The 22,606-nt window shown below is 42.0% G+C and overlaps 3 protein-coding genes across 4 annotated transcripts in view; 1 reads left to right on the top strand and 2 right to left on the bottom strand.

Annotated features, from left to right (window-relative positions):
* Positions 1–4,944: 4,944 nt before the first annotated feature.
* ccdc97 (coiled-coil domain containing 97) lies at positions 4,945–8,280 on the top strand. 2 transcript variants are annotated; one of them, XM_029507803.1, is made up of 7 exons: positions 4,945–5,343; positions 5,441–5,617; positions 5,968–6,127; positions 6,249–6,337; positions 6,450–6,642; positions 6,735–6,858; positions 7,364–8,279. In XM_029507803.1, exons 1-7 carry the CDS (start codon positions 5,170–5,172, stop codon positions 7,494–7,496), a joined length of 1,050 nt encoding a protein of 349 aa, XP_029363663.1. In that variant the 5' UTR covers positions 4,945–5,169; the 3' UTR covers positions 7,497–8,279. The 2 variants fall into 2 exon arrangements, with proteins under 2 accessions (XP_029363663.1, XP_029363664.1); XM_029507804.1 differs by having other exon boundaries at positions 4,949–4,970; positions 7,364–8,280.
* LOC115047102 (uncharacterized) lies at positions 7,677–13,352 on the bottom strand. Its single transcript, XM_029507801.1, has 13 exons — positions 13,263–13,352; positions 12,270–12,482; positions 12,034–12,096; positions 11,785–11,918; positions 11,609–11,662; positions 11,466–11,511; positions 11,188–11,337; positions 10,940–11,031; positions 9,664–9,709; positions 9,224–9,562; positions 8,941–9,126; positions 8,745–8,826; positions 7,677–8,665 (listed from the first exon to the last, which is right to left on the bottom strand). The coding sequence occupies exons 2-13, from the start codon at positions 12,472–12,474 to the stop codon at positions 8,467–8,469; spliced, it is 1,596 nt and encodes a 531-aa protein (XP_029363661.1). The 5' UTR covers positions 12,475–12,482; positions 13,263–13,352; the 3' UTR covers positions 7,677–8,466.
* A 1,006-nt stretch (positions 13,353–14,358) lies between these two features.
* llgl1 (LLGL scribble cell polarity complex component 1) overlaps positions 14,359–22,606 on the bottom strand; it is a 30,680-nt gene continuing 22,432 nt past the window's right edge. Inside the window, exons 14-24 of the mRNA XM_029507800.1 lie at positions 21,885–22,177; positions 21,636–21,786; positions 21,387–21,525; positions 20,950–21,263; positions 20,636–20,827; positions 20,311–20,383; positions 19,909–20,023; positions 19,333–19,397; positions 17,858–17,993; positions 17,679–17,761; positions 14,359–16,405 (exon numbers count right to left, since the gene is read on the bottom strand). Coding sequence (XP_029363660.1) covers positions 17,683–17,761; positions 17,858–17,993; positions 19,333–19,397; positions 19,909–20,023; positions 20,311–20,383; positions 20,636–20,827; positions 20,950–21,263; positions 21,387–21,525; positions 21,636–21,786; positions 21,885–22,177 — 1,557 coding nt within the window. The 3' untranslated portion in view covers positions 14,359–16,405; positions 17,679–17,682. The remainder of the gene's footprint in view (positions 16,406–17,678; positions 17,762–17,857; positions 17,994–19,332; positions 19,398–19,908; positions 20,024–20,310; positions 20,384–20,635; positions 20,828–20,949; positions 21,264–21,386; positions 21,526–21,635; positions 21,787–21,884; positions 22,178–22,606) is intronic.

Below are 22,606 nucleotides of genomic sequence, written 5' to 3'. Positions count from 1 at the left end.
CAATAAAACGAAATGGGACAAGGAATACATGACACCCAAACTGTTTTACTTAGCTGTTGTAAAAAATAAGTAAATAAATGAAATCATACCACTTCTCCTCTCTGTGATTGGCAGCAGTTTGGGGGCGGGCTGCAGGGACAACTCTTGCAGTTCACTGGCCACGGCTTGACTCTGAGGGCTGGGGATGGAAGCATCTGCATTTAGTCTCTCCCCAAATTTGGTCTCCATGGTTACCCTGGGTATCAGAGTGCCGCCTGCAGATAAATTTTAAAAATTTAGCTCTGCCTTTCCCTCCCACCACATCCATCTCCCTCTCTCCCTCTCTATGACTCATCCCTGGTGTCACTAACATCAACAGAGGGACCCCCACTCTCTGGAGGTATCGTCAACTCATCGTACAAAAAGAGAGCTGCTGGAATGACAGTGAGCTGCTCTGCAAACAATCAACTTGAAACAACACTTAACTCTTGATGGCAGCACATCGTATATTCGACCACAGAGAAGAACTTTAATCCCCGATGACTTCACGCACACACAAAGACACACAAATTCAAAAAAGACCTGGATGAAAAGGCTTATTCACCTCTGTATCACAGTTTTGTGGGTAATTCCCAGTCACAGGAGTGGTATGTGTTTTTTTTTTTTTTTTTTTTTTTTTTTTTTTTTTTACATAATAATGTTTTTTTTATTAATGTTGTTAGTTTATCATGAAAAACAACATGAAACTAGATAACCAACTGAAAATTGCTGGAAACCACAACATGCTTATAATTCACTCTCAAGAAAACTCATTATCTGCCAACATAATTAACATTGGCCTTAAAGGTCAAGTACTCGTAGAATAAACTACAAATATTTGATTTTAGTTCTGAAGTATTATTCTAACACTGGAACGATATGAGGAAGAATTAAGTATCCTCTGGTTAAAACTAAGCAGTTGATGGCCCCGTTTGCTGGCTTTTACAAGTGGTCACTCATCAACTCTCTAATACTCTGTTTATCTGGGAAAGTGGAAGGATGACAGTCTGCTTTCAAATACTACTTTGCCTGACGTTTGCAGAATTGCACCCGTCTTCAAAACCAAAACAGTGCTGCTAAAACAGCATATTAAACAGAATACTATATCTGACAACTAAAATGTACTTCATGTAAAAATACGTTGCTGTTCAAGTCTCCAACATTTTCATAGACAATATAGTGAGTTGCAAAGCAAGCCAGTTATTGATGGGAGCAAATGTCGTGATAGCCACAGTGTTTGTAAAAAGAAACAACAATTTTTCTAATTTCTTCTTCATGTTATAGACCCCAAACATTCACCTTGTGCCTGTTTCATGTAAAGTCAGCATGCAAACCTGAAACTATTCCCAGATCATATCCATGGGTGGCTGGACAACATTACACTGGTTTACTGAAGTAGTTCAAGAGAACAGCAGCAAAAGGAGGAGCTGTAAGAGTTACAGTATTGGCGCTGATACAACTGAAATATGGTAATACAAGGCTAGACAAAACATTTCCATCACAAATGGAAATGTTTTGGCCTTTTATGGCATTTTAGGGAAACACTGGCCTTCAGTTAATGTCTCTGAGCACTGCTACATGCTATAAATTTAATTTTGCCATCCTGAAGTAGCCTCAAACAAACTCGCAGTAATGTCTGTTGACATGGCAACTCATCGTGGCCTGGACTGAAGTCTGCTGGTCCTTGCTCTTCATGCTCATAACTTTGCTGATATTTAAAATAAGACAGAAAGGCAGCATGTTTCTAACATATCCTGTATACCAAATGTGGAGAATAAGCATAGCGTTCATCTTGAATAGTTAACTAAACAATAAGATATGTGTTTAGTGAATATGACATAGTACCGTCACTTCTTTCATCCTGTTTCACAATATATGCATAGTTTTTACAAAAGCCCCAGAAGCAACTCATGGCGTGCACTTTATCACTTTTGTCTGTTTGTCTACAACCGCAGATGGCTGTTGTTTGCTTGTTGAGTTGTCTTTTGTAGTTCTCAGCATTTCCTGGTATAATGTGTGAACCTGGCTTCAGCTTTGTTGCTCCCTGTCTTCCTGGTTTGCCTGCTTGTGGTGGAATTAGAGCACCACCTGCATCGCTCTGCAATGACTGCTCTCTCTGCCGGCCATGATTACGATCAGCCTCACAATCCCCAAACTAACACATTTTTATTGATATTTTTCCTGGCTTTTAACTCTAACTTAAATTTCTGCAGTAGAATCCAAAAATGGATGGACGCAAGATTAAAAGAGCTGTATGTACACATCGTAGCAATGATTCATATACTTATATATACTTAATAAGAAACGTTTGATTTAGTAAAGAGCATCTGTGGAAGGCAGATGCTGTAAGAATCACTCACACTCCTTTAGAGATGATTGAAGAATGCACACAATAAACACTGACGCTACCTGCACCTCAGCCCAGCGTTCCCACAGAGTACGGGTGAAGCTGACACTTGCCTGTGACATGGCGTGGCTAACGATTCACACTCCACTCTCACGCTTTAGGAGACAGTATCATTAAAAAGCTGCTGTTGTTTTTGGCCAAAGCAAGGTTAAAGCTGGTCCATGATTTATCTCATGTCTCAGTAATATTAATGTGTCAACAGCACAGCCATGAGTCTGATGTGATAGCAGACGACCACGAGAGTATAAACAGGGACTCTATGCGCTTTCAGCTACATCTACCGTATGTGGCATTACGCATGAGGACTTGGGAGGCAGTATGTATCAATGTATTAAGTGCTGCTATTCACTTGGTTGTCCCTGTGTCAACTCAAAAAGGAAGACTTGGCATGGCTTACACATCTTTGTCAGAAAAGCAAATACTCACAAGAAAGCAATGACTTTACACATGTACTTTATCCACCCAAGAGTCCAACACAAATCCTAACCCTCCAACCTCGCCTGAGGTTGAAGAAGAGTTGCTTAATTTTTTGCTGCTTAGAATTCATAATTACCTGAATTTATCTGCTGTCAAAAGAGCCTGAGGGAATTGCCATTTCACTGGATCCACTAAAGACCATGAAAGAATAAATAACTGGATAGATTCCAGACACGCAGGTCTTACACAATGGCCAGTTTCGAGTCATTGTCCTATAAAAGTTTTTCATGAGAACATCTCTGTGGAAACTGCCTATCTAATAAGTGAGCAAAGTCAAGAAAAAAAGATTAAAAGTAAAATATGAGTCCAGCTGTACTTGATCTGTGTGATGTCACAGATCTGAACAAAGGTTTAGGAGCCCTTATTCAATTTGTGTTAATTGAAAACGAGGCACAAAGTTCTAATCAAAATAAGATGTAAACAAAATGTAAATACGTGTTTCTGTGGCTGGACAGTGTCTGAAAACCACGCTTGTGTTAAACGATAACAGACAGGCTGAATTCATTCTGTGATCCCTAGCAGTGACTAAGAGCAGACAGCTACCAAACAGAAGGTGACGGTGTGTTGTGGTGTGTGCTACCAGGCTTACCTCAGTGCCATGATTTTCCTCTGCTCTGCACATTTCACTATCTACCACACACAAATCCAAAAAAGACGACAAGAAACGTTTGTGTGACGCCCACTGAGAATAAAAAAAAAAAAGGGGGAAAAACAAAGTAATAAATAATAATATCCAGGTAAAACTTTCAAAATGTGACTCCTAGGATAGGCCATGTCTGCTGGACAGTTTGAAAATAATAGTTGAACAGCTTAAACTTTGGTGGGTCTCTGGGTTTTTATGTGAGGTGAAGCATTGAAAAGCTCCCTCTGTTGGCACCAGAGGACCAAAGCAGCACAGAGCCCATGTTTTTCCTCGGGGGGGTTCATAGGACTCTCATCTGTACTGAGAGGGGTTTACCACTTCAGAAAAACGTAATTGGCAAGATTTGGTTGCTTTTTATCCAAAAGGCAGATGGCATGAAGTTTGAATAAACATAATAATAATAAAAATAAATGGCAGACTACAAGATAACTTGAAATACTCGACTTCCTTACAGTGAGTGAACTGTGTTTATGCCTGTTGCACCAACTCCATGATATTAAACAACATAAACAAGAACACACAATGAAAGTAACTTCCTTTGCCTATTTAATTATTAATTATTATACACAAATAGTTAGTGCAGCTTTGTGCTAAAGGTAAAGATTATTTACCTTTATGAATGGCTTTCTTTTTAAATATTTTTTCTTTTGTAACATGGCACTCCGCTGGTGCAAAATAACAAAAGGTAATGACATTTTGTGTTTTTATTTGGATGTATGTATAATATGCATCCACATTACTGTTACTATAAACCACACACAAAGAAAAACGACAAAGGCCTACAATGGGCATGTGAACCTCGGAACTGAAGCTTGGAGCATTGGAAGAAAGTGGTCTGTTCTAATTAACTATGCTTTTTCACATCACCGCGGTGCTGTGTGTCACTGACCTCGAGAAGCCAGGATGCACGATGGCAAAAAGAAAAGCTGGCAGAGGCAGTGTGCTGCTTCGGGAAATGTTCAGCCATTCATGTGGGTGTTTCTTTGACACAAACCACCAAACTAAACGTTGTTGTCGGTTTTATCAAGGTGTTGACTTGGCTCCAAATTTTATTCATTGCAATCCAGTCGTGTGCCTGTGAGATTTGCACAATGCATGAAGGCCTGGCCTGGCCTCCATGCATTATGGCCCCAAATGACATCTAACAGGACTGAGAGGATCTGCTGCTCACATCCTGGTCCAGATGCCACAGCTCAGTTTCACAGTCCAGGACTTGACCAGTCAACACTATTTTGGCAGCAAAAGGAGGACGAACGCGTTAGGAAGGCGCTCATAATGCTGTCGATGTGTTCGCCAGCTAAAAAGGTCTACCAACAGAAGGCGCCAGTCGGAATCATCAACCGGAAGGAACCTTTCTCCCATTCATGGGTAGAGGAGGGGGGGATAAGAATGACGGACCAAGATGGCGGCAAGAGACGTAGCTAAGTAAGTGAGTGAAATTGAGTTTTAATTTATTCTATTTCCATGCCATAATTTCAGGATAGATCAGTAAAGTCCACCATCGTGTATGGCGCTACATTGGCTGTAGTTGCGTTAAAATAATAGACAGACACGAGCTAGTTCATGGTGGCAGTTTGGGGGGCCACTTTCAAACACGTCCGTTAGCTGGTTAGCGCCGGTGACTATGTGGGGTGAGATCGACCCTCCCGTTGAAACACAGCCGACGTGGTGCAAGAGTGAAGACCGGAACAAATCACCCGAAGAACCGGTGATACGGACCCAGAAAAGAAGTGACCTCGGCGGCCCCACCGACAGCGAGCGGCGGCCCCCGCCCCCGCCGCCGCCGCCGGAGCCCGCGGTGAGAGCGTCAACATCGGCCCCCGAACCCCGCTAACGTCGGCCTGTTGTTGGCAGTGTGACGTGACATTATTCCACTTTGCTTCCTCTTCATCCAGCACCTGAGCCAGGCTGAGACCAGCTGCGTCAGCGCCATGATAGAAGCCGTGGCGGTGAGCCGGAGCCTGGTGAAGAGCCAGCAGATCGGAGAGGCCGAGCTGACCGTGGATCAGCGCAGGCAGGAGCTGCTGCAGCAGTACAGCAGCAGGCCGCTGGTCTTCCTGGAGAGGTACCATGTATGTATGCACCGTCAGCAACACAAAGCTGTTTACGACATAAAACCTTTGTACTCTGACATATGGACACACGGATTTGTGACGGGATTGCTGAAATAGAAAAACATCTCGGTGTACTGGGGTGAAGTTTATTGCAGGACAGGACACGGAGGGAAACAACACTGTAAGAAAAAGTCCAAAGCTCCAAACCGTTGTAACATTTCAACAAATCTTTTTGGCTTTTATGGCTTTGAAATTGTAAGCCATCCTCTCAAACTAAATACATTATTTAGTTAAGAAATGTAGCGTACAGTAGTACAGCAGTAGATTATAGATTGACATTCACATTTTCAACTGTCCCTCAATTCCAGGCTTGTCTGAAGCCGCAGCACCTGTCAGCGTTTGCCCATGTCAGCTCAGACCCACGAACCCATCACTACAGCAAGGTGATACAGAGACGAGCTGACGGATGTCCCGACAAGACCAGGATCCGAAACCAGCGCTATGCTGCCCTCAGAGCCCTGCAGAAAGGTAAGGGCTCCATTAGGCTCTGGTGCTATTGTGTGCATAATTCTGGTTTTAGCTGGAAAGTTTTTTTTGTTTTTTTTTTTTAACATGAAATATCTCCCACCAACTTTACCTCATCCCTCAGAGGGTCAGTATTTCAGTGAGGAACAGATGCGAATCAGAGAACCACTCTTGTACGAACAATATATTGGCCAATACCTGACTGATGAGGAGGTGAGTTTTATTTCATGATTTACAGTTCAATTTCATTTTAGAGTGGCTTATCTTCGGTTAAATAATAATAATAATAATAACAATAATCTGGCAAATATCCTCAATGCTTTAGGTGCTGGAGCGCTCCCAAGAGGCCATGTTGGACTGTGCACAGGGAGAACCAGGAGCACCAGCAGGAGGCGCAGGAGGTCTCGCCCACCTCCTCCTCAACTCGTACCAGGAGCGTCTCATCCAGAGTCGTCTGCAGTTGGAGCAGGAGAGAGAGGATTGCCAACAGGAAGAGGAAGAGGACGAGGAGGATGACAGTAAGTTAGAGTTATTGGTGGCGCTGAAGTTACTCTCTGCTTCTTGTCAGCATTGCTCTAGCTGTCCCTCTTTGTTCAAACTGTTTTCAAAGATAGCAGAGTCCAGGGAAAGGAATGGGAGCCGACATCCGAGGAAAAGGCTCTCCTCAGAGAGGAATTCATCAGTCAGATGCACCAGCGCTTCCTCGATGGCAAAGACAAAGATTTTAACTACAGGTTAGTGGCAGCACCACCACTGCCTCTGCACCAAGCACACATTGGGTAGTACGTTCATAAATTTAGAGCTAATTTAAGGAGGTAAAACAATGACTAGTCAAGTACTGCGAAGAACCAGTATGACATTGACTCAGTAATAATCAGGATAGATTTATAATATTTACATATTTTATGAAAAATGGAACAGAAATGTATTTGTGTAATAAACGCAGTGTTGAATTAAAGAGTTTGAATAGCTTTTAAAACAAAAACAAAGACGGACTGTCTCATTTTAAAATGATTTAAAATGAATTATTTAATAATATTTAATAATAATTAAAAATGGAAGTTCTAGAAGGCAAGAAATTTATCAGAAGATCCAGATCTAGAAATGAATAGTAAATTGTGTTCCTGTTTTAAATGTTTTAATTAAATGCTCACTCAAAGGCTGTATTTTTCTGATAGAAATGATGAGAAAAATCATACGCATTGGCTCGTAATGTGTCTGCATTTGTGTGTGCTATAGCGAGGTGGATGAAAACCCAGACTATGACAACTTGGACATTGTCAGCAGAGACGCGGAGGATAAATACTTTGATGAAGATGATGAGGAAGAGGATGATGAGCTGGAAAAGGATGAAGAGTATATGACAGAGTAGCAGCTGTTTCTGTGTCTTTAACTTCTTTGAATAAACTGTAAATACAAATGTACAAAATGTATAAATGTAAAATGTAAAAGTGTTGCATCTGAATCCAGTGCTAATAAAAATGGCTTTGGAGCTTTTGTAATTTGAGAAACCTTAAAGATTCTGCATGTTTAAAGAAACTTCTTAAATGTATTCAGGTTTACAAAATTTTATTTCATAAATTTTGTCAGATTTACGTCGGTTTTCAGCTCTATAGATAACAATGAACAGCGAAAAGTTGTTGTTCAGGCACACATTTCAGAGAAGAGCGTGTTGCCTGTCAATCACAAACCAGTCAGTTGAGTTAGTAGCGAGCACCACACCATGAGAAAGAGAAGGTTAAGAATAAGACAACGAAGCCCAAGATGTAAGCAAAACAATTTGGATTATCACACATTACTCATTAAAAACAATTAAAAAAATACACTGTAAAATCAGCAATTAAAAATGTTTTCCAATATTGTTTAACTAGACTGCTTCAGTTTTGTCACATTCTCAGCAGTTGAGAAGTTTAAAAAGACCATGTTGACTGTAACTACTGGACTGTTGCACTTCAGGCTTGCTATAATTATTGTACGCTGTGTTGGGAGAGATGCACCAAAATTCTAGTACCATGTTGTGGAAGAGCCCAAGTAATCGCATTCAAGGAAATATTAGACAGTAATGACAAAGTATGCAAACTAAGTTTTACAATTTATCATAAATATATCAAATTACACTTAGAGACTGGACGCATGCTATGAATGTAGAATGTGTGAAATGTTCTTTGACAATTTTCCTGAATTGTTCCCTTTAAGTAAAGCTGTGAACACCAGCCATGATCACTGAATGGTTGCATTGTCCCCTTTTTCAACTTTAAGTTGAGCCTGTCGGGAATAACAAAGCGATGTGCACGTTTGTCCGTAAACTACAGTCAACTTTAGAAGTGGTTAACCTTGCAATGTCACTTTTTAATTCCCTGTACTTTCAGAGAGTAATATTCCTCTTGTAATCTTAAAACCTTGATTTGCATTTTCATCTTCTCTTGGATTAATTGATCAAGGTCCATTGCGTCCAGATTGACGCTCTTGGAGCGCTGTGAGGACACGCCCTCCTCCATGCCTGAGGAATAAGTGTCTGAGGCTTTGGTTGTTTTCGGAGCCCTGTAAAAAGAAAACATTTCTCACCTGTGCATAAAACTTCAGCATGTACGTTCATCCAAAAGTGTTTATTGCACCTTACCTTGCCTCTTGATTGATCACCTGTGCAGCAACATGGCCGTTGGCTGTGGCACCTGTGTGCGACAGACGCGCCGCAGATTGTTCTGCAGGGTTACGAGAAACTATTGTTATGTATTTACATTTATTTGAAATCGTGCACATATAATCAGCAAAGAGGCATCGAAACAAGCATCTTTTGTGTTTTCTGAACCACTCACTCATTGGCTCTACGCTTTCATCCTCAGCGACCTGCTCCGGAGTTATTGTGTTTGGCGTTGCGTCGCTGATATTTACATTGGCAGGCGGTCGACCGCTGGCTTCAGAGTTAGACATGTCAGGAAGGTCTTTCCTCTTTACGTACTGCTCTATTTCCAGCACTCCACCTTCTTTCTCCTCACGGGTGTCTTTGCAGCAGGAGAAATAAAAACGATTACAATGAAATCTTAACACCTTAAATAACTTCAAAAAATAAAATAAAAAAGGAGTTGAATCTTAACGCACCTGTGGTGGTGTTGGAAAAGCCTGAGACAGAGGAAGCACTGGGGTTTGCTGTGAGACTGTTGATTGGCCCAATGTTTTCAGGACTGTCGGACGAGGGAGTTGGTGCAGATAAAGGTCTTACAGAATTCCCCTTTTCATTCAGGATTTCTGTCTGCCCATGTTGCCTTCTGTTGTTGCTATGTCTTTTGCACTCAGCACCGATGATGGATTTGTCTCTTGAAATCTGCCTGCTATCATCTTGCATGGCTGCTGCGATGCAAGAGTCATCTGTCGCTGAACCGCTGTGTTGTTTTTCTCTTCCACTCTGCATGTACTGATCCAGTGGCTTAAACTCACAGTCTGTTCTCAAATTAAACGGCGGTTACAAAACAGTAAAATAACATTGAACATCAAACAAAGTAATCACATACCACATCATGCTCTGTTAGCTAAAAACTGACCATCATCTGAATCCTCTGAAGAGATGGTCTGACACTGACTCTCGCTCTGAAACAGAACAGAAGCAGAATCACAGAGAGCACGACGGAATCATCCCCAGCTTCTGAGCTTGCTGTTTGGTATTTACAGAGCTGTCTATGGGACCTCCGTTTGGCTCATGTGTCCTCGCAGTACTGCAATGTAAAACATTTCCCCCTGAGACCTATGAAATACCTGTCACGGCAAACAAGGACAAACATTACTGTTATACTGTTAGAAATGTTTATTTAATCAGTATTTTATATTGTTAAGTGTTTCCAAAATGCGGAGAAGTGAGATCAGGGAGCATGACATGGTCCCAAACGAAGGGGGGAAAAAAGGTGACCCTTTTATACGTGAGGAGATTTTTTCTTGTCCTCTTGATGAGTAACTGACTCATGATCAGAGATCATTGTGAGGCCCTAGGTATCAATGTGACAGTCACCACCTGCTGCAGGCGGCTGCCTCGGCGGGTTTCTGCTCATACTACTGTTGCCAGGCTGACAGAGGAGTGGCTCAGTGTTGGGAGTATCTAGTCATGTTGCCTGTGATTAGTCAACCAATAGTATAGTCACACATCCCTCTCCTACCTCTTCTTCCTCTTCTCTGAGTATAAACCCTATCCTCAGGGGTTCCTGCTGCAGATTTGAGATGACATCAAGCACAGAAACATGTGCTGACAGACATGGTCAGCATGAGACACCCCTGATTCTCGTGCTCTTTCTTCATCACAGTTAATATGAATTTCCCCCATCAGTCCACAGGAAGAACGGATTTCACGGGCTACAGGTCCAGTTAGCACCTCAGAAATTTCAGCCGTCGTCAGGTCAAATGGTCCACCAATCAAATTTCCATAAAAGGCCAAAATTCTCCACTCTCTGTCTGAATGTACTTGGATTGTCCTCAGACACGGCAGAGCTCTGTCCTAAAAGGTAACCACAGCATGCTAACTTGCCCACAATGGCAAAGTTACAACGTGCATATTTGCTGTCTGCACCGTCTTTGTAAAGAAAGTATAAGCATGCAGTTCTTAGCTAAAGTGAAGTTTGCACACTAAACGCAGACGTAACGCCACAGTGGCATTAGACACAAAGTACAGCGGAGGCCAATGAGAATGTGACTGTAGGTGGTGTTGGGAGAAGTTATTAGATTTCATCCTCATCATTAATGTGTGTACTACTGGTAGCAGGACAAAAAGCCCCTCAGGTGCGTGAAGTTGTTAATCCAAAGAAGAAAACAGCTCCACTTGTTCCCTCTTACCCCTTCCAGCTCTTGGATCTTTTTGAGGACGACAACTGCTGACTGCAAAGTGTATTCCTTCAGTGGGGAAATGGTCACAGGTGTCTCCATTTCTGAAAGGACAAGATTAATATTCATACAGCCACAAAGACGACATAGCCATACGTTAATTTGCTAATGAGTGTTTGTACAGATGATGATTCCTGAAAGAAATTTCAACTTCAAAATCATTGTTGTCTTTGTCATCGACTCATCCTCCCCTTCATTACCCTGCTCATCTATTGAGTCAGCAGTCTCTCCTCCGTTTTCACGCTCTTCCTTTCCTTTTTGTTCCTCCTTCGCTTCCACTACAAGTTCTTCACTGGCTGGCTTCCAGCCATCATCTCCCTCAATTTCTTCTGCAAACTGTACTTCCGAAGCTTTGACAGAGATAACACAATAAAACATCAAACAGAAAGTACAACAGCGACTTTGTAGTAAAATGGATCACCATAATTTGGCCTGTACTCTGTCTATCGGTTAATTGGTGGTGCAAGTGCAGACAAACCTTTAGAGGAGCTTTCTGATTCAGGATCTAATGTGATTTTCTTTGGCTGAGATAGTGAAAAAAAGAAAAATACTATGAGATACAGTGTCAAAGTTGCCTACATGCCTACTTAAAAATCTTAGGTATACCCTCAGTTAAGTTACCTTTGGGATGTTTGTTCTCCTCCTATAAAAGCCGTTAGTGCTTAATACCCCGCACTGTGATAATGGTGATTAGATAGTTAGTGTCTGTTCTGGGTTCTTAAATTCTGTTCTTAAATGAAGCAAAAAAAAAAAACAAAAAAAAAAGGCAAAAAAAAAATTAATAAATAAAAATTTACTTCAAACAAAGTCTGCAGAGGTTTGCCTTCACAAAAAATACTTTGTTTCCATTTTCTGCTGGAGCTTCTACCCGAAAACGTCTCAAAGGCAGTGGGGGAAAACCAGCGGCCCTCAGACTCAATACACTCCTCAGCTGAATGGGTGAGTGGATTAAAGAATAAAGAAGCTCAGATATAAATGACTAAAGGAAGTATATACTTATGCATAAATCATGAGGTAAACTGGACAAGGTATCATTTCCCACTTACCCCTGCTCAGCTTCTCTACATTCAGGATGCCCTTTTTGTCTCCGCAGGATACAAGCAAGAGTCCTAAATTTTGCATAAAATGACAAAAACGCCTATACAGGTGGAGCAGATTTTCAAGGTGTAGGAAATGTTGCAAAAGCTGGTTCTAGTCATTTTCTGTGCAGAATTCGCAGCACCGTTCAATTTGGATATCAGTGAGAAATTGATGCTGTAATCTTCATCTGTTGTGGACTCACTGTTATGTTGTGCTCCTCTCTGGATAGATGGACCTGGCTGCTCATTCTGCTTCTGATCTTCCTCCTCATTTGATTCGTCTGTCTCCAGCGTCTCCTCTATGCTCTTCTCCTCAAAATATTTGATTTTTTTCAGTTCCCTCCTGCTAGTTCTCCTGCCCATAACTCCTTCTCCTCTGTCACTTTGGGATTGCCTCGTCCTCTTCATTTGGCCACCTTCGAATGAACACAGACAGATTCTCCTTGAAGTTATTGGGAGTTCTTTGTGTTCTGCGTCGAAGGACAAACTTTGACAATCCACCTGAGAGTCGAGCGCTCAGAAACAAACACAGGAGGAATGGTTTGATACACGTTATTTTGTTAACCTAAGTGATACACATCGCTGACCACTACCACACAGGTCAAGGTTCAGTTTGTGTCACTGGAAGTTTGCATGACTCCAAGACCATTAATATTCCTACATTTTTTCCTTCATCAACCCCATCCTTCTTTCTTCATCTTTGTAACGAATGCCTCTCACACTGACATGTTTTCATCGTGGCTGTGGGTTTAGAGAGGAAAGAAAAGGCCTATCCTCCCCCTGCAGCTCATTATTCCCCACACTGGGACTGACTGCTGACATCATGTCAAGGTGCAGAGTTCAATCAGTGGCGATTTTTAACGGTGACCTCTGCAGGGAGTTACGTAAGTTTCTGAACCGACCAACAAGAGGCGCCTTTCCTTTTTTATTTATTTATTTGTTTGTTTGTTTTTAAGAAAGTGCAGTCGATCTGATTATCACAGCAGCTGGTTTAGATGATTTGGAGTTCAGAAACTGTCTGCTCCTGTTCAGCAGAAGGAAGTCTAACAGACAACAGGGTGTCTAATCCCTTTGCTTTTAGGCGAAGCGGCCTCCGGCAGACACGACGGGCGAGTTCGTGTGTTCATCGGATTGTTGTTACACAAAATGAACCGATGGGCAGTAAAAAATAGAAACATACGATCTCAGCCTCTTACCTCTAAAACCAAGAGTCCAGGAAATGAAACTGAAACGTGTGTGGAGACTCCCCGAGATAATCGTGGTAAGCAGCCCAAAAGACCACCAGGGGGCCCTCACACATACAAAGTCACGCTTTGGGGCTGGAGGATTGACTGCAGCAGTCTGCAAAGGCCTGAGAGTCCCCAGGTGGGTGGACCACCTGAATGTATTCTTAAAGAGATTTGATCAGACAGACAGCCGTCCCCCTGAGCCCAGAAGGCTGTGGGCCCACACCGCTCCTGAACAACAAACGGGACATCTGCACATTCCAGGAAAAGCAGCAGACAATCTGCCCTTTTGGAGTGAAGGGGGCCCTCCTGAAGCCACTCTGCCAAACTGAGGTGGCCGCAGCATTTCAACAGCAGATGGGAAGCGACTTGACTTGATCTAGAAGGCCGGCTCTGTCCGAGGATGCCCTCTTAACTCAGTGGAGGTGGTGGGTGAGAGGAGGAAGAGAGCCAAGCTTTATCCATATGGTTGAACAACTCATCCCTGAAGGACACTGTGCCAAGACTGGGGAGCTCCCTCAGTGAGAGGATGCAATTCAGCAATTCAACTGCCAACTCCGTGTGCATGTGTTGGTTAAACTTGTGTCTCATATATTCATTTGTATACACATTTCTTTTTTCTAACTCATCTAGCTATAAGTTATTCCAGTGTGCTTCGACGTTCATCTGTCCAATGCTGCAATGTGTAAATTTCCCCAAAGCGGAATAATGAAAGTTTATCTTCTCTCTTATGTAGCCTAAATGAAATAACATTTGACTGGAGCGGAGGAGAAAAATGGAACCTGTAATGTAATGCAATGTAACTTTCACACATAAGTTAGAAAATTTCTAACCTGCTGAATTTTACTAGTATTTTGTTGGGGTGATGGGAGAGGACAGGGCTTGTCCAAAGGGGGGAAATTACCAAAAAAGATGGAGAATCACTGCTCTAAGCTGCTTACCTGCTCCTTTATACTAAACTAAGGTAAACCAACAGTGTACATCATGTGACTGAGGCTCACTGAAAGTGCAAACAAGTCTATGTCCCAAAATCTAAAACTACCAATTGACCACACAGCAGACCAAGTCCCAGGGAGAGAGTAAATAATTTTTATTAAATTCACAATTCTTCCACAGCCAGAAATGCTAAATGAACCAATTAAAAATCCTACACACAAAACTGAATCACAAACAAATTCATCTTAATTGTGGCGTTAGGTACAAATCTGAACCGTGCTAGCTGTAGCATGAAAGGGTTAATTATTTGCATCAGCCAAATCACCAAAGAAAGCTAACAAGTATTTAAAAAAAAAACAAAAAAACATGTTTCCTACCCGTTGAGCTACATTAGTTAGTAGTAAGGTCCCTTTTATATTTTAATTTTCTGTTATGCAGTGTGATCAAGAAGCTAGAAACAGAAATACTGAGCAGTTTCTTAAGCCACGACAGGTTTTCGCTCTACTTACTGGCGTAATTCTGTCTTTATGGGACCTAGATATAGATATTTCATAAACTTTCATTTATTTTATTATTTTACACTGTGAAAAAAAAGACATAATCAAGGGGGTTAAAAGCAGTGATGAACAAAGCTCTGCATCCAGCCAATATTACCCAGAATGCACCAATTCAAAGAAACCCAAGACAGAGATCTCCTGGGTGCATCACCATACATTACACTCAGCATTCAGACTTGGCTTCCCTCTCTACACTTCCCTGAGTCCCATCAAGAGCATTTCTGCATGAGATGATGAAACATTAACAGAGGAGGGAGGATTGAACTAACTTTTACCACATTCTTTACCTTTATCGCTTTCTCTTTAGTTTCAAATAATTCTTTCCTTCAGTCCTTTATTTGATTAATCAGTCTGAGTCCTAATGAGTAAAGACTCAAATGCAAAAGGTCACTGCTCTCTTCCTGCACACATGACACTTGACCTGTTTTGCCGAATAAACAGAGCTGAATTTATTTAATCCGTAGTTGAGGGAAAACAAGAATGCATTCAGAACTAAAGGTATTTTAAAAATTGTTACTTCACCAAAATATGCTGTTGTTGCTGATTCATAGCACCAACTTAATTTCCTTCATCCCCAGCAGCTCCCTTTGTAGGCTCTGGTCCTTCTGCCCTCCTGCATCCACTCACAGTGTCTGTCATTAAAACATTTTCCTAATTCCAAAAGCCGTAAGAAACATTTTTAACAAGATACAAAACATCTCCAGTTTCTCAGCACTCAGTACCATTCGAGTAGACAGAGAGCTTATTAAAACTTTGGGGTAAATGAGTTTCTATCGAACATTTGTGGTTTGAAATGGCTGGACAGTGGCTAAGGCAATTCAACTGCCTTTACTGGCACATTAGAGGGGGGAAATAGAAATGCTACAACTTTTAATACTCAAATATTCAAAATACTTCATTTGCTAGCTCTGACCTCTTCAAACACTACTCACTCTTTTAGATAGTCTCAGTTCATATACAGGGTCTTCCACAGGGCTGTGGTGTTGTTAAGCAGCCTGCATAAGAATTCATCACATCTAGTGTGCACAAGCAGTTGACAGGCGCTTTTGGCAACAGAGCACCAATTCCAGTTCCAACTGTGGGGGAAAACTCAGACCAACTCAGGCACCACAAAAGTGTGGATATAAAAATAAAAACAAAGAAACGTCACTGTTAAGTCTCCTATGCAGAGTGCAACAGCCCTTTCTTGCAGGGCTGAGCCACAGTCATTAAGTGTGACCACCTCCATTGGCTGGCAAAGAGCCTGGAAGCAGCAAGTCACTGACTGATTACACAGCGTCAAAGACGGATGATCGAAATTTCTTGAAATCAGAATCGACAGCTCCAAGTCCTTCCAGAATCAGGCTTTCCTCATTTGGACTTGATGTCTCCATGCAGGACATGGTGTCATAATTCAGAAGTGGTTACAGAGGAAGTTGATTTAGTTCTTCCAGTAGAAGAGGCCACAACAAGCACCTTCAATATATTCTTTGTCCATAGTGAAATAGCCATTCCTCCCAGTTTGTGCCAGGAGAGTTCAGAGTGCTGACTGGGGAGCTCCGCATTGGGCTGCTGGGAGATATTTGTGGTGCTGCACAGAAATCCAGTCCGTCCAGACCACTCCAGCCCCTCACTGTAACACTTCAACAGCAAACAGAGGATAATATGACAAAAAATGTTTCATGTTAAGACACAGATAGTGTTGTTCAAGGGCCTAGCTGGGGGATGACAGAGTGACAGACTAGTTAGTGTTCCAGCTACATAATGTGGACAGTGGCAGCAAACCCCCCTTGAACACATTAAAGCACCAGGGAAAAGGCACATTTCTTGAACTCAAGATGGTGTAACCTGGACTCAAGCAGTTTATGTTGGAAATCATGCAGACAGATCAGTAGAGGTCAGTCACCATAAAATGTGCCATCATTTAAAATGAGTCCTCTAAAACAAATACAATCTGGCACAGTTACAGGCAAAATGATCATCAGGTGCAATCAGCCTTATTGCTGAAACAGCCAGTAAATTGATGTCATTGTTTCTCTTCCACTTTTGACGAAGAATCAATGTAAGGCTGTACCTTTAGGCTCTGCGATATTATAATTATATATAAAAGAAATGTATAGTAAATGAATATTAAGTTAACCTGTCCTGATTAACATATGACAAAATGCAGATTAGTATCAATGAAAAAAAATCCATACGTATTTATTATCGATGTAAAAAAGATTTTTTTTAAATGCATTTCAGGTGTATTACATTGTATTTTTCCACCAGGTGGCAGCAGATTTATATTAAATAAGACCAAGACGTGTTGCCAAATGGGCAAAAAAGAATCCAAGAACAACCATCACTTCCTGATTCATGACTCCTGTGAGTGCAGAGCAATGTAAATGGATGGATAAGTGCTATTTGTGCTATTTGTGGAGGTTAACATCTCCACCACATACTCATGACTATAGCTTCTTCAGGCAGATATAGTACACAAGCAAGGTGAAAAAAAACTTAAAAAATTAGTAAATTAAGAACATCAATGTGAGGATTTCTTCCTGGAAATACTATCACAGGGGAAAACAGATGCATGTCGGCAATTAATTCTGACCCTGAGCTTGACTCTGCATAATGTTTTTGCCCTCAGTGAAATAATTTCTGCTTCACTGGGTCTTCAAAGACACAGACAGCTTGTTGGTGGAATGCAGCACTCAGACTGACACAAGTCTTTGAAGTTTGCACACTCTGAACCAGCTCCATTAGAAACAGGTGTCTGTATGCGTGTGTGGATTAACCAGCTCTCACGTTTACATGCCAGTATGTATATAGGCATATAGGCCAGTATAGGCATGAATATGTGCATCTGCTCATACTATCTGACTACAGGAGAGGTCTCAGTGTAATCAAAGGCTCTGTCTTTGTGTCTTGCCTGTTCAGTTGATGAGGATGCCAGTCGTGTGTCCCTCCTCTTCTTTAATATTCTTTAGGTTGTTCTCTGCTTCATCCACAGTGCTGCAGGTCAGACACATAAACCAGTTTCATGATCGAGGATAAAAAGAACAATAGCACAAGCTGAGTGTATGTGTAGAGGTTAACTTAGACGCCTACGTGAGGAAATCCCTGACATCCTCAACGGTAAGTTCTCCAGTGGAGTCGAGGGTGAGGTCAGCACAGCTGAGGGGGGAGTCCAGTGGGGTGTCCAGGTTGGGAGAGGACAGAGAGCTTGGAGGCTCCTCTGTTTGTCCTGCAAGAGTGGAACACAAAGTGTTAGAAGCTGAAGTATGTTTCTGCATTGTTGTGCCCCCAACTAAGCAGAGTTAATTAAATCAAACTGAATAGAAATGGGGGCTTCAGCAGCAGAAAAAATATTCTTTTTCTATGTTACAGCATAAAAAAACTGGGGCATGATTAAATGAAACTTGAAATTTGAAAGAAGTGGCTCATGAAGACAGCACAAGAGAAACTGTTTCCTAATTTTGCAGTTTTGACCTGCTTGAATCTTGAGCACATTTTACTTCTTTATTTTGGTTTTCTGACTTGCAGCTATACTATTTTGGATCATCGTCACTGCTGTCCTAGTATCATTTCCAGACACAAGGGGTTGCTGATTTCAACAAATAAACACAACCCGACCAGCAGCCAACAGAAGACAGACACAGTAAGGGACCAGCTGTGCATAGTTCTACATGTAGAACCAGATTCGTCCCTGAGGAGACCGAAACAGACAAAAATGTACAGAGTTGTGAATGTTGCTTTGTGCCCGAGGGATGTAAATAAGCAAATGCTTGGTAACACATTCATCATATCAATGTAACAGAAGGTGATTATGTCAGCATTCTTTGTTGTATTACCACCAAGTGGCATGCACACACACACACACACACACACACACACACACACACACACACACACACACACACACACACACACACACACACACACACACACACACACACACACACACACACACACACACACACACACACACACACCGCTACAAAATGTCCTCCTGAACTTTCCTCTTTGAGAAAAAATGCATTTTCAAAACATATCCTCAAAAGTGGCTAGTTCTAAATTCTCTTTTGTGCAAAACAACTTACAGCGAGGCATAGAGTGGATGGCTCACGATCCAAATATTCATCATTAAACAAAATTAAATCCCAGTCTTAAAATCTATTTTTTCCCAAATAAACTCTTTTCATTGTGCATTAATTGACTATAAGGGAAAATGGGAATAAAAAAACACGTTAAAAATATTTGTGCCGCACGCAGTTATTGCAGTCTGAGGTTTTGGAGACAAAGCCTCTTGGACATAAACAAACTACTCTGGTTGCCACGACAACCAACACTTCCTGCCTGGGAGGGAGGTGCAGGGCAAGAGATGCAGCTTGGGCATACTGAACAGTTACCATGGAGTCAAGATGGGAACCCCTGCAAGGCCTGTGCGGGGTTTAAGAGGTTCAGAGAGACAAGAGAGAGAGAGAGAGAGAGAGAGAGAGAGAGAGAGAGAGAGAGAGAGCAATGAAGGGGGAGAGAAATGAAAGAAAGCAGAGTGAATGTGTGTGTGTGTGTGTGTGTCCTACCCTCAGCCTGACCCATCTGGTTTTTGTGGGTTCCATTGGCCTGCGGCTGCGTTGTCGTACTATCACTAAGGAGACACATGAGCACACACCATTTACTTTGGCAGTTGATGGAATAATAACAAAGCAATAACAGTAAAAGTACCATTTCTTTGCTTGTGCACGCAGCTGAGTGCCTCAAGCTGGTCATAACCCCAGAGAAAGCATTATGAACAATTGGTTTGGTGGCTCCCAATATGGAATCAAGTGACTGCTTGGACTCAGGGACCTTACACTGGACCCTGAAAAATTATGAACTATACCCCAATATATATACATTTTTGTATGTCATCATAGAGGTTTTGATACATATTTGTTTAGTTTTACAATTACTTTGCAATTCATATCAGGAAGCATGCAAGTTCTTTAAGGTGGTACAAGAAAATCTTTGGGTGTCCTTGACCAAACATGGAAAAGTTTAGTTGTCTCTGTATTGGCTGATTAATATATCGCAGATGCAATTTGTTAAGGCAAAAACATCTCACGTGGGAACAGAAGCTGTGCCCTTTAAATTTGTCCGAGTGTGTCTGTGCGTCTTACCCAGCAGGTGTGGGCTCTAGCAGCCGGTCCAACTGAACAGAGAAGAGCGGCTCAGTGACGACTTTTGCAGAGAGTGAGAACCTCTCATACTCTGAGGGAGAGATCAGGTAAAAGCCTGTTGGGAACAGGGAAAAAAAAAAAAAAAAAAAACACTTTTTTTTAATACAATGCTTCCTCTTCATTGTACTGGGGGACTGTGAGAAAACATTTTGTGAGGAGAAAACCTTGTCTAACTTACCTCTTCCCTCCAAAAATTATGACTGTAATGTGTAATCTTTATTTCACGGTGTTAATGTGTGTTAAGTCACCAAATCAGAATGATCAAAACAGCATCATCATTTAACTGCCAGTGTCTAATGAAACAATATTTTATTTTTAACAAAATCAAGCCATTTTCCCCACCCTGTCCATTCTTGGTGAAAACACAGGATGCAATGCCACTTATGTCTTCTTTGCGGATACAGTCATAGCGAACCTGAAGGCACAGAATGGACACATCAATTATAAGTAAGGTTGGAATCATATGTCATTTTACAGCATGATGTGCATATGTGATATTTTATATTACATAGATATTTTACCCTAGTAAGTACATCATTAAAGCACACAAACAATCATCCATTTACCAACACTATACATTTCTATAAATGACCATTTAAATGTGCACACATAAAAAATAATGTAAGTCAGGCTTGTGTGATGCACACAACTGAATCCCAAACCTCACCTGTGGTCGGAGGCCTGGTATGTTAAAGAGGTGCATGTCTCCAAGGTTGGTCAGACAAACGAGTGTGTGTTCACTGTAGTCCTCCTGAGCTGCAGAGCTGAAGACCACCAGGGCCACTTTCCTCACCCGACAGCCTTCATGCGCCGTCAGCTTAAACTTGGTCTTTGCGCTCACTTTGGGGAGAGAGAACACCTAGAGGAAGAGAGAAAGAAAGAATAGAAGAACAGACCTACCATGATTTAAAACAGAAATTTAATTTGTAAGTCTCTCAAGCACAAAATGGGGTGGGGTTTTTTTTTTTTTTTTCTCTTAACCTTGAGCTGTTCCTCTGATGCAATGAGCACAGAGTGAGCGTTGGTCATATCAGGTGCGATGGCAAGGTCCTGGGAAGCTTCATATGGGTCCGGTAGTGGTTTCCCTCGGCCATCCAATACACAGATTGAAACCACGGGAGCCCTGTGCATCAGCTGAATTTCTTTACCCAGCACTGCCTCCACACAGACACTGCTCTCACTTGCTCCACCCCGGTCAGACACACGTCCCGAGCCCACACAGGGAACCTCTAGAGCGTAGGCATACACACTGCCTGAGTTGGTACCTGCCCATAGTGTGGGGCCGTGGTGTGTACCTGGTGTATACAGGAGGATAATAAATTTTAAGAAGTCCCACAGGTGGTTTTGAAAAAAGACTGAATTAATCTTTCCTCTAGCTTTACATTTAGTCAATAGTTATGACCAGAAAATAAACACACCGTCACGCAGGAAGGTGTCGGCGAAGCACAAACACCGGACCACTCCAGACAGTGAGTCATCTGCTGACCGGGGTTCAATCCTTCGCTGTACTGGAGCCACTTCCTCCTGCTCTGCCAAAGCTGCATTTGCCTCTTGAACCTGCACATACCACATTCATAAAATACAAAACTGGATTCAAGCCATACGTTCTGTGTGACCCCCCACCATTTAAAAAAAACAAAAGCAAACAAACAACCAGACCAATTTACCTTGCTGGTGGGTGTGTTGATAGTGCGTTTCTTCCCTGACACTCTGCTTTTGCGGATGCGTCTGAAGCTCTGTCTTAAAGACTTTTTCAAGGATTTTACTCTGGACAGGGGGCCCTCCATTGCCAGTGAGTCATTAGGGTGCAAGGTACATCTGGGGGGAAAAGTAGAGTGCCGTTTTATAGATCAAGTTTGGTATTTTCCGGGGTTAACCATTTTGTGATTATTAATATCCTGAGCTACATCCCTGACCTGGCCAGCACTGTGTTTCTTCTGTGATAGTCAAACAGACCAAATCCATGACTTGTCCCAAATGCTATCAGGTTCCACTCTGCATGCAGAGCCACCGCCGTGACAGAGGCTGGGGGCAGGCATTGCACCAGCACCAGTGGCTGGAAACCTGGGGCGAAGGGGGCAGGTTTAAGGCGTGGCTCCAATCTATCGTGTCCTTTCCAGGTAAAGCCTTCCCTGTCCTGCAGCAGATCGACCACTGAAACATCCACCAAGTGGTCTGAACGCTCATCACTCAAACCCAACACTATCACCTGGAAAGATGAAAGAAATTGTTGATTCAGTCTCTACCCATCAGCATAATCTTTTTTTTTTTTTTTTTTTTTTCCCCCAAGCATATGAATATGCAGGAGAACTGCAGCAGAAATTTATTTTTAACAACAAAACTAGAAGTACATTATGAACTCCTCTCTTCCAAACAGCAGACCTAATATCCAATAAATTCAAAAGGATTTTAAAAAGGAGTTACTGTAATAGCCAGTCAACAATCAGCACTTTCCAGTAGTGCCCTCTATTTTTACATTTGTTTGTGTGAGATGTAATTTATGGTGTCCACTTTCAACAGCCTGAGTATTCACTTACAAGAGAGTGGTGATTTTCCCAATCTGGCGCAGTATTCATGCATATTCATATTCTCCAAAAGATGAAAGCGAATGTTTTCAGATGCCTTGACCTTTCCTGTA

Source organism: Echeneis naucrates, chromosome 8 (genome assembly GCF_900963305.1).
Source record: "Echeneis naucrates chromosome 8, fEcheNa1.1, whole genome shotgun sequence".
Lineage (NCBI taxonomy): Eukaryota > Metazoa > Chordata > Actinopteri > Carangiformes > Echeneidae > Echeneis > Echeneis naucrates.
This window is presented reverse-complemented; position numbering and strand designations above follow the sequence as displayed.

What these genes read in the sequence shown, in the direction of transcription:
- LOC115047102 (XM_029507801.1), bottom strand. Translation starts at nt 12,474, where the DNA reads ATGAAGAGGACGAGGCAATCCCAAAGTGACAGAGGAGAAGGAGTTATG. An exon ending in TGTAGAGAAGCTGAGCAGGG is followed by an intron (nt 11,919 to 12,033) that starts GTAAGTGGGAAA and finishes TCACCCATTCAG; the next exon opens with CTGAGGAGTGTATTGAGTCT. An exon ending in GGAGAACAAACATCCCAAAG is followed by an intron (nt 11,512 to 11,608) that starts GTAACTTAACTG and finishes TCACTATCTCAG; the next exon opens with CCAAAGAAAATCACATTAGA.
- ccdc97 (XM_029507803.1), top strand. Translation starts at nt 5,170, where the DNA reads ATGTGGGGTGAGATCGACCCTCCCGTTGAAACACAGCCGACGTGGTGC. An exon ending in CCTCAGAGCCCTGCAGAAAG is followed by an intron (nt 6,128 to 6,248) that starts GTAAGGGCTCCA and finishes CTCATCCCTCAG; the next exon opens with AGGGTCAGTATTTCAGTGAG. An exon ending in GACAAAGATTTTAACTACAG is followed by an intron (nt 6,859 to 7,363) that starts GTTAGTGGCAGC and finishes TGTGTGCTATAG; the next exon opens with CGAGGTGGATGAAAACCCAG.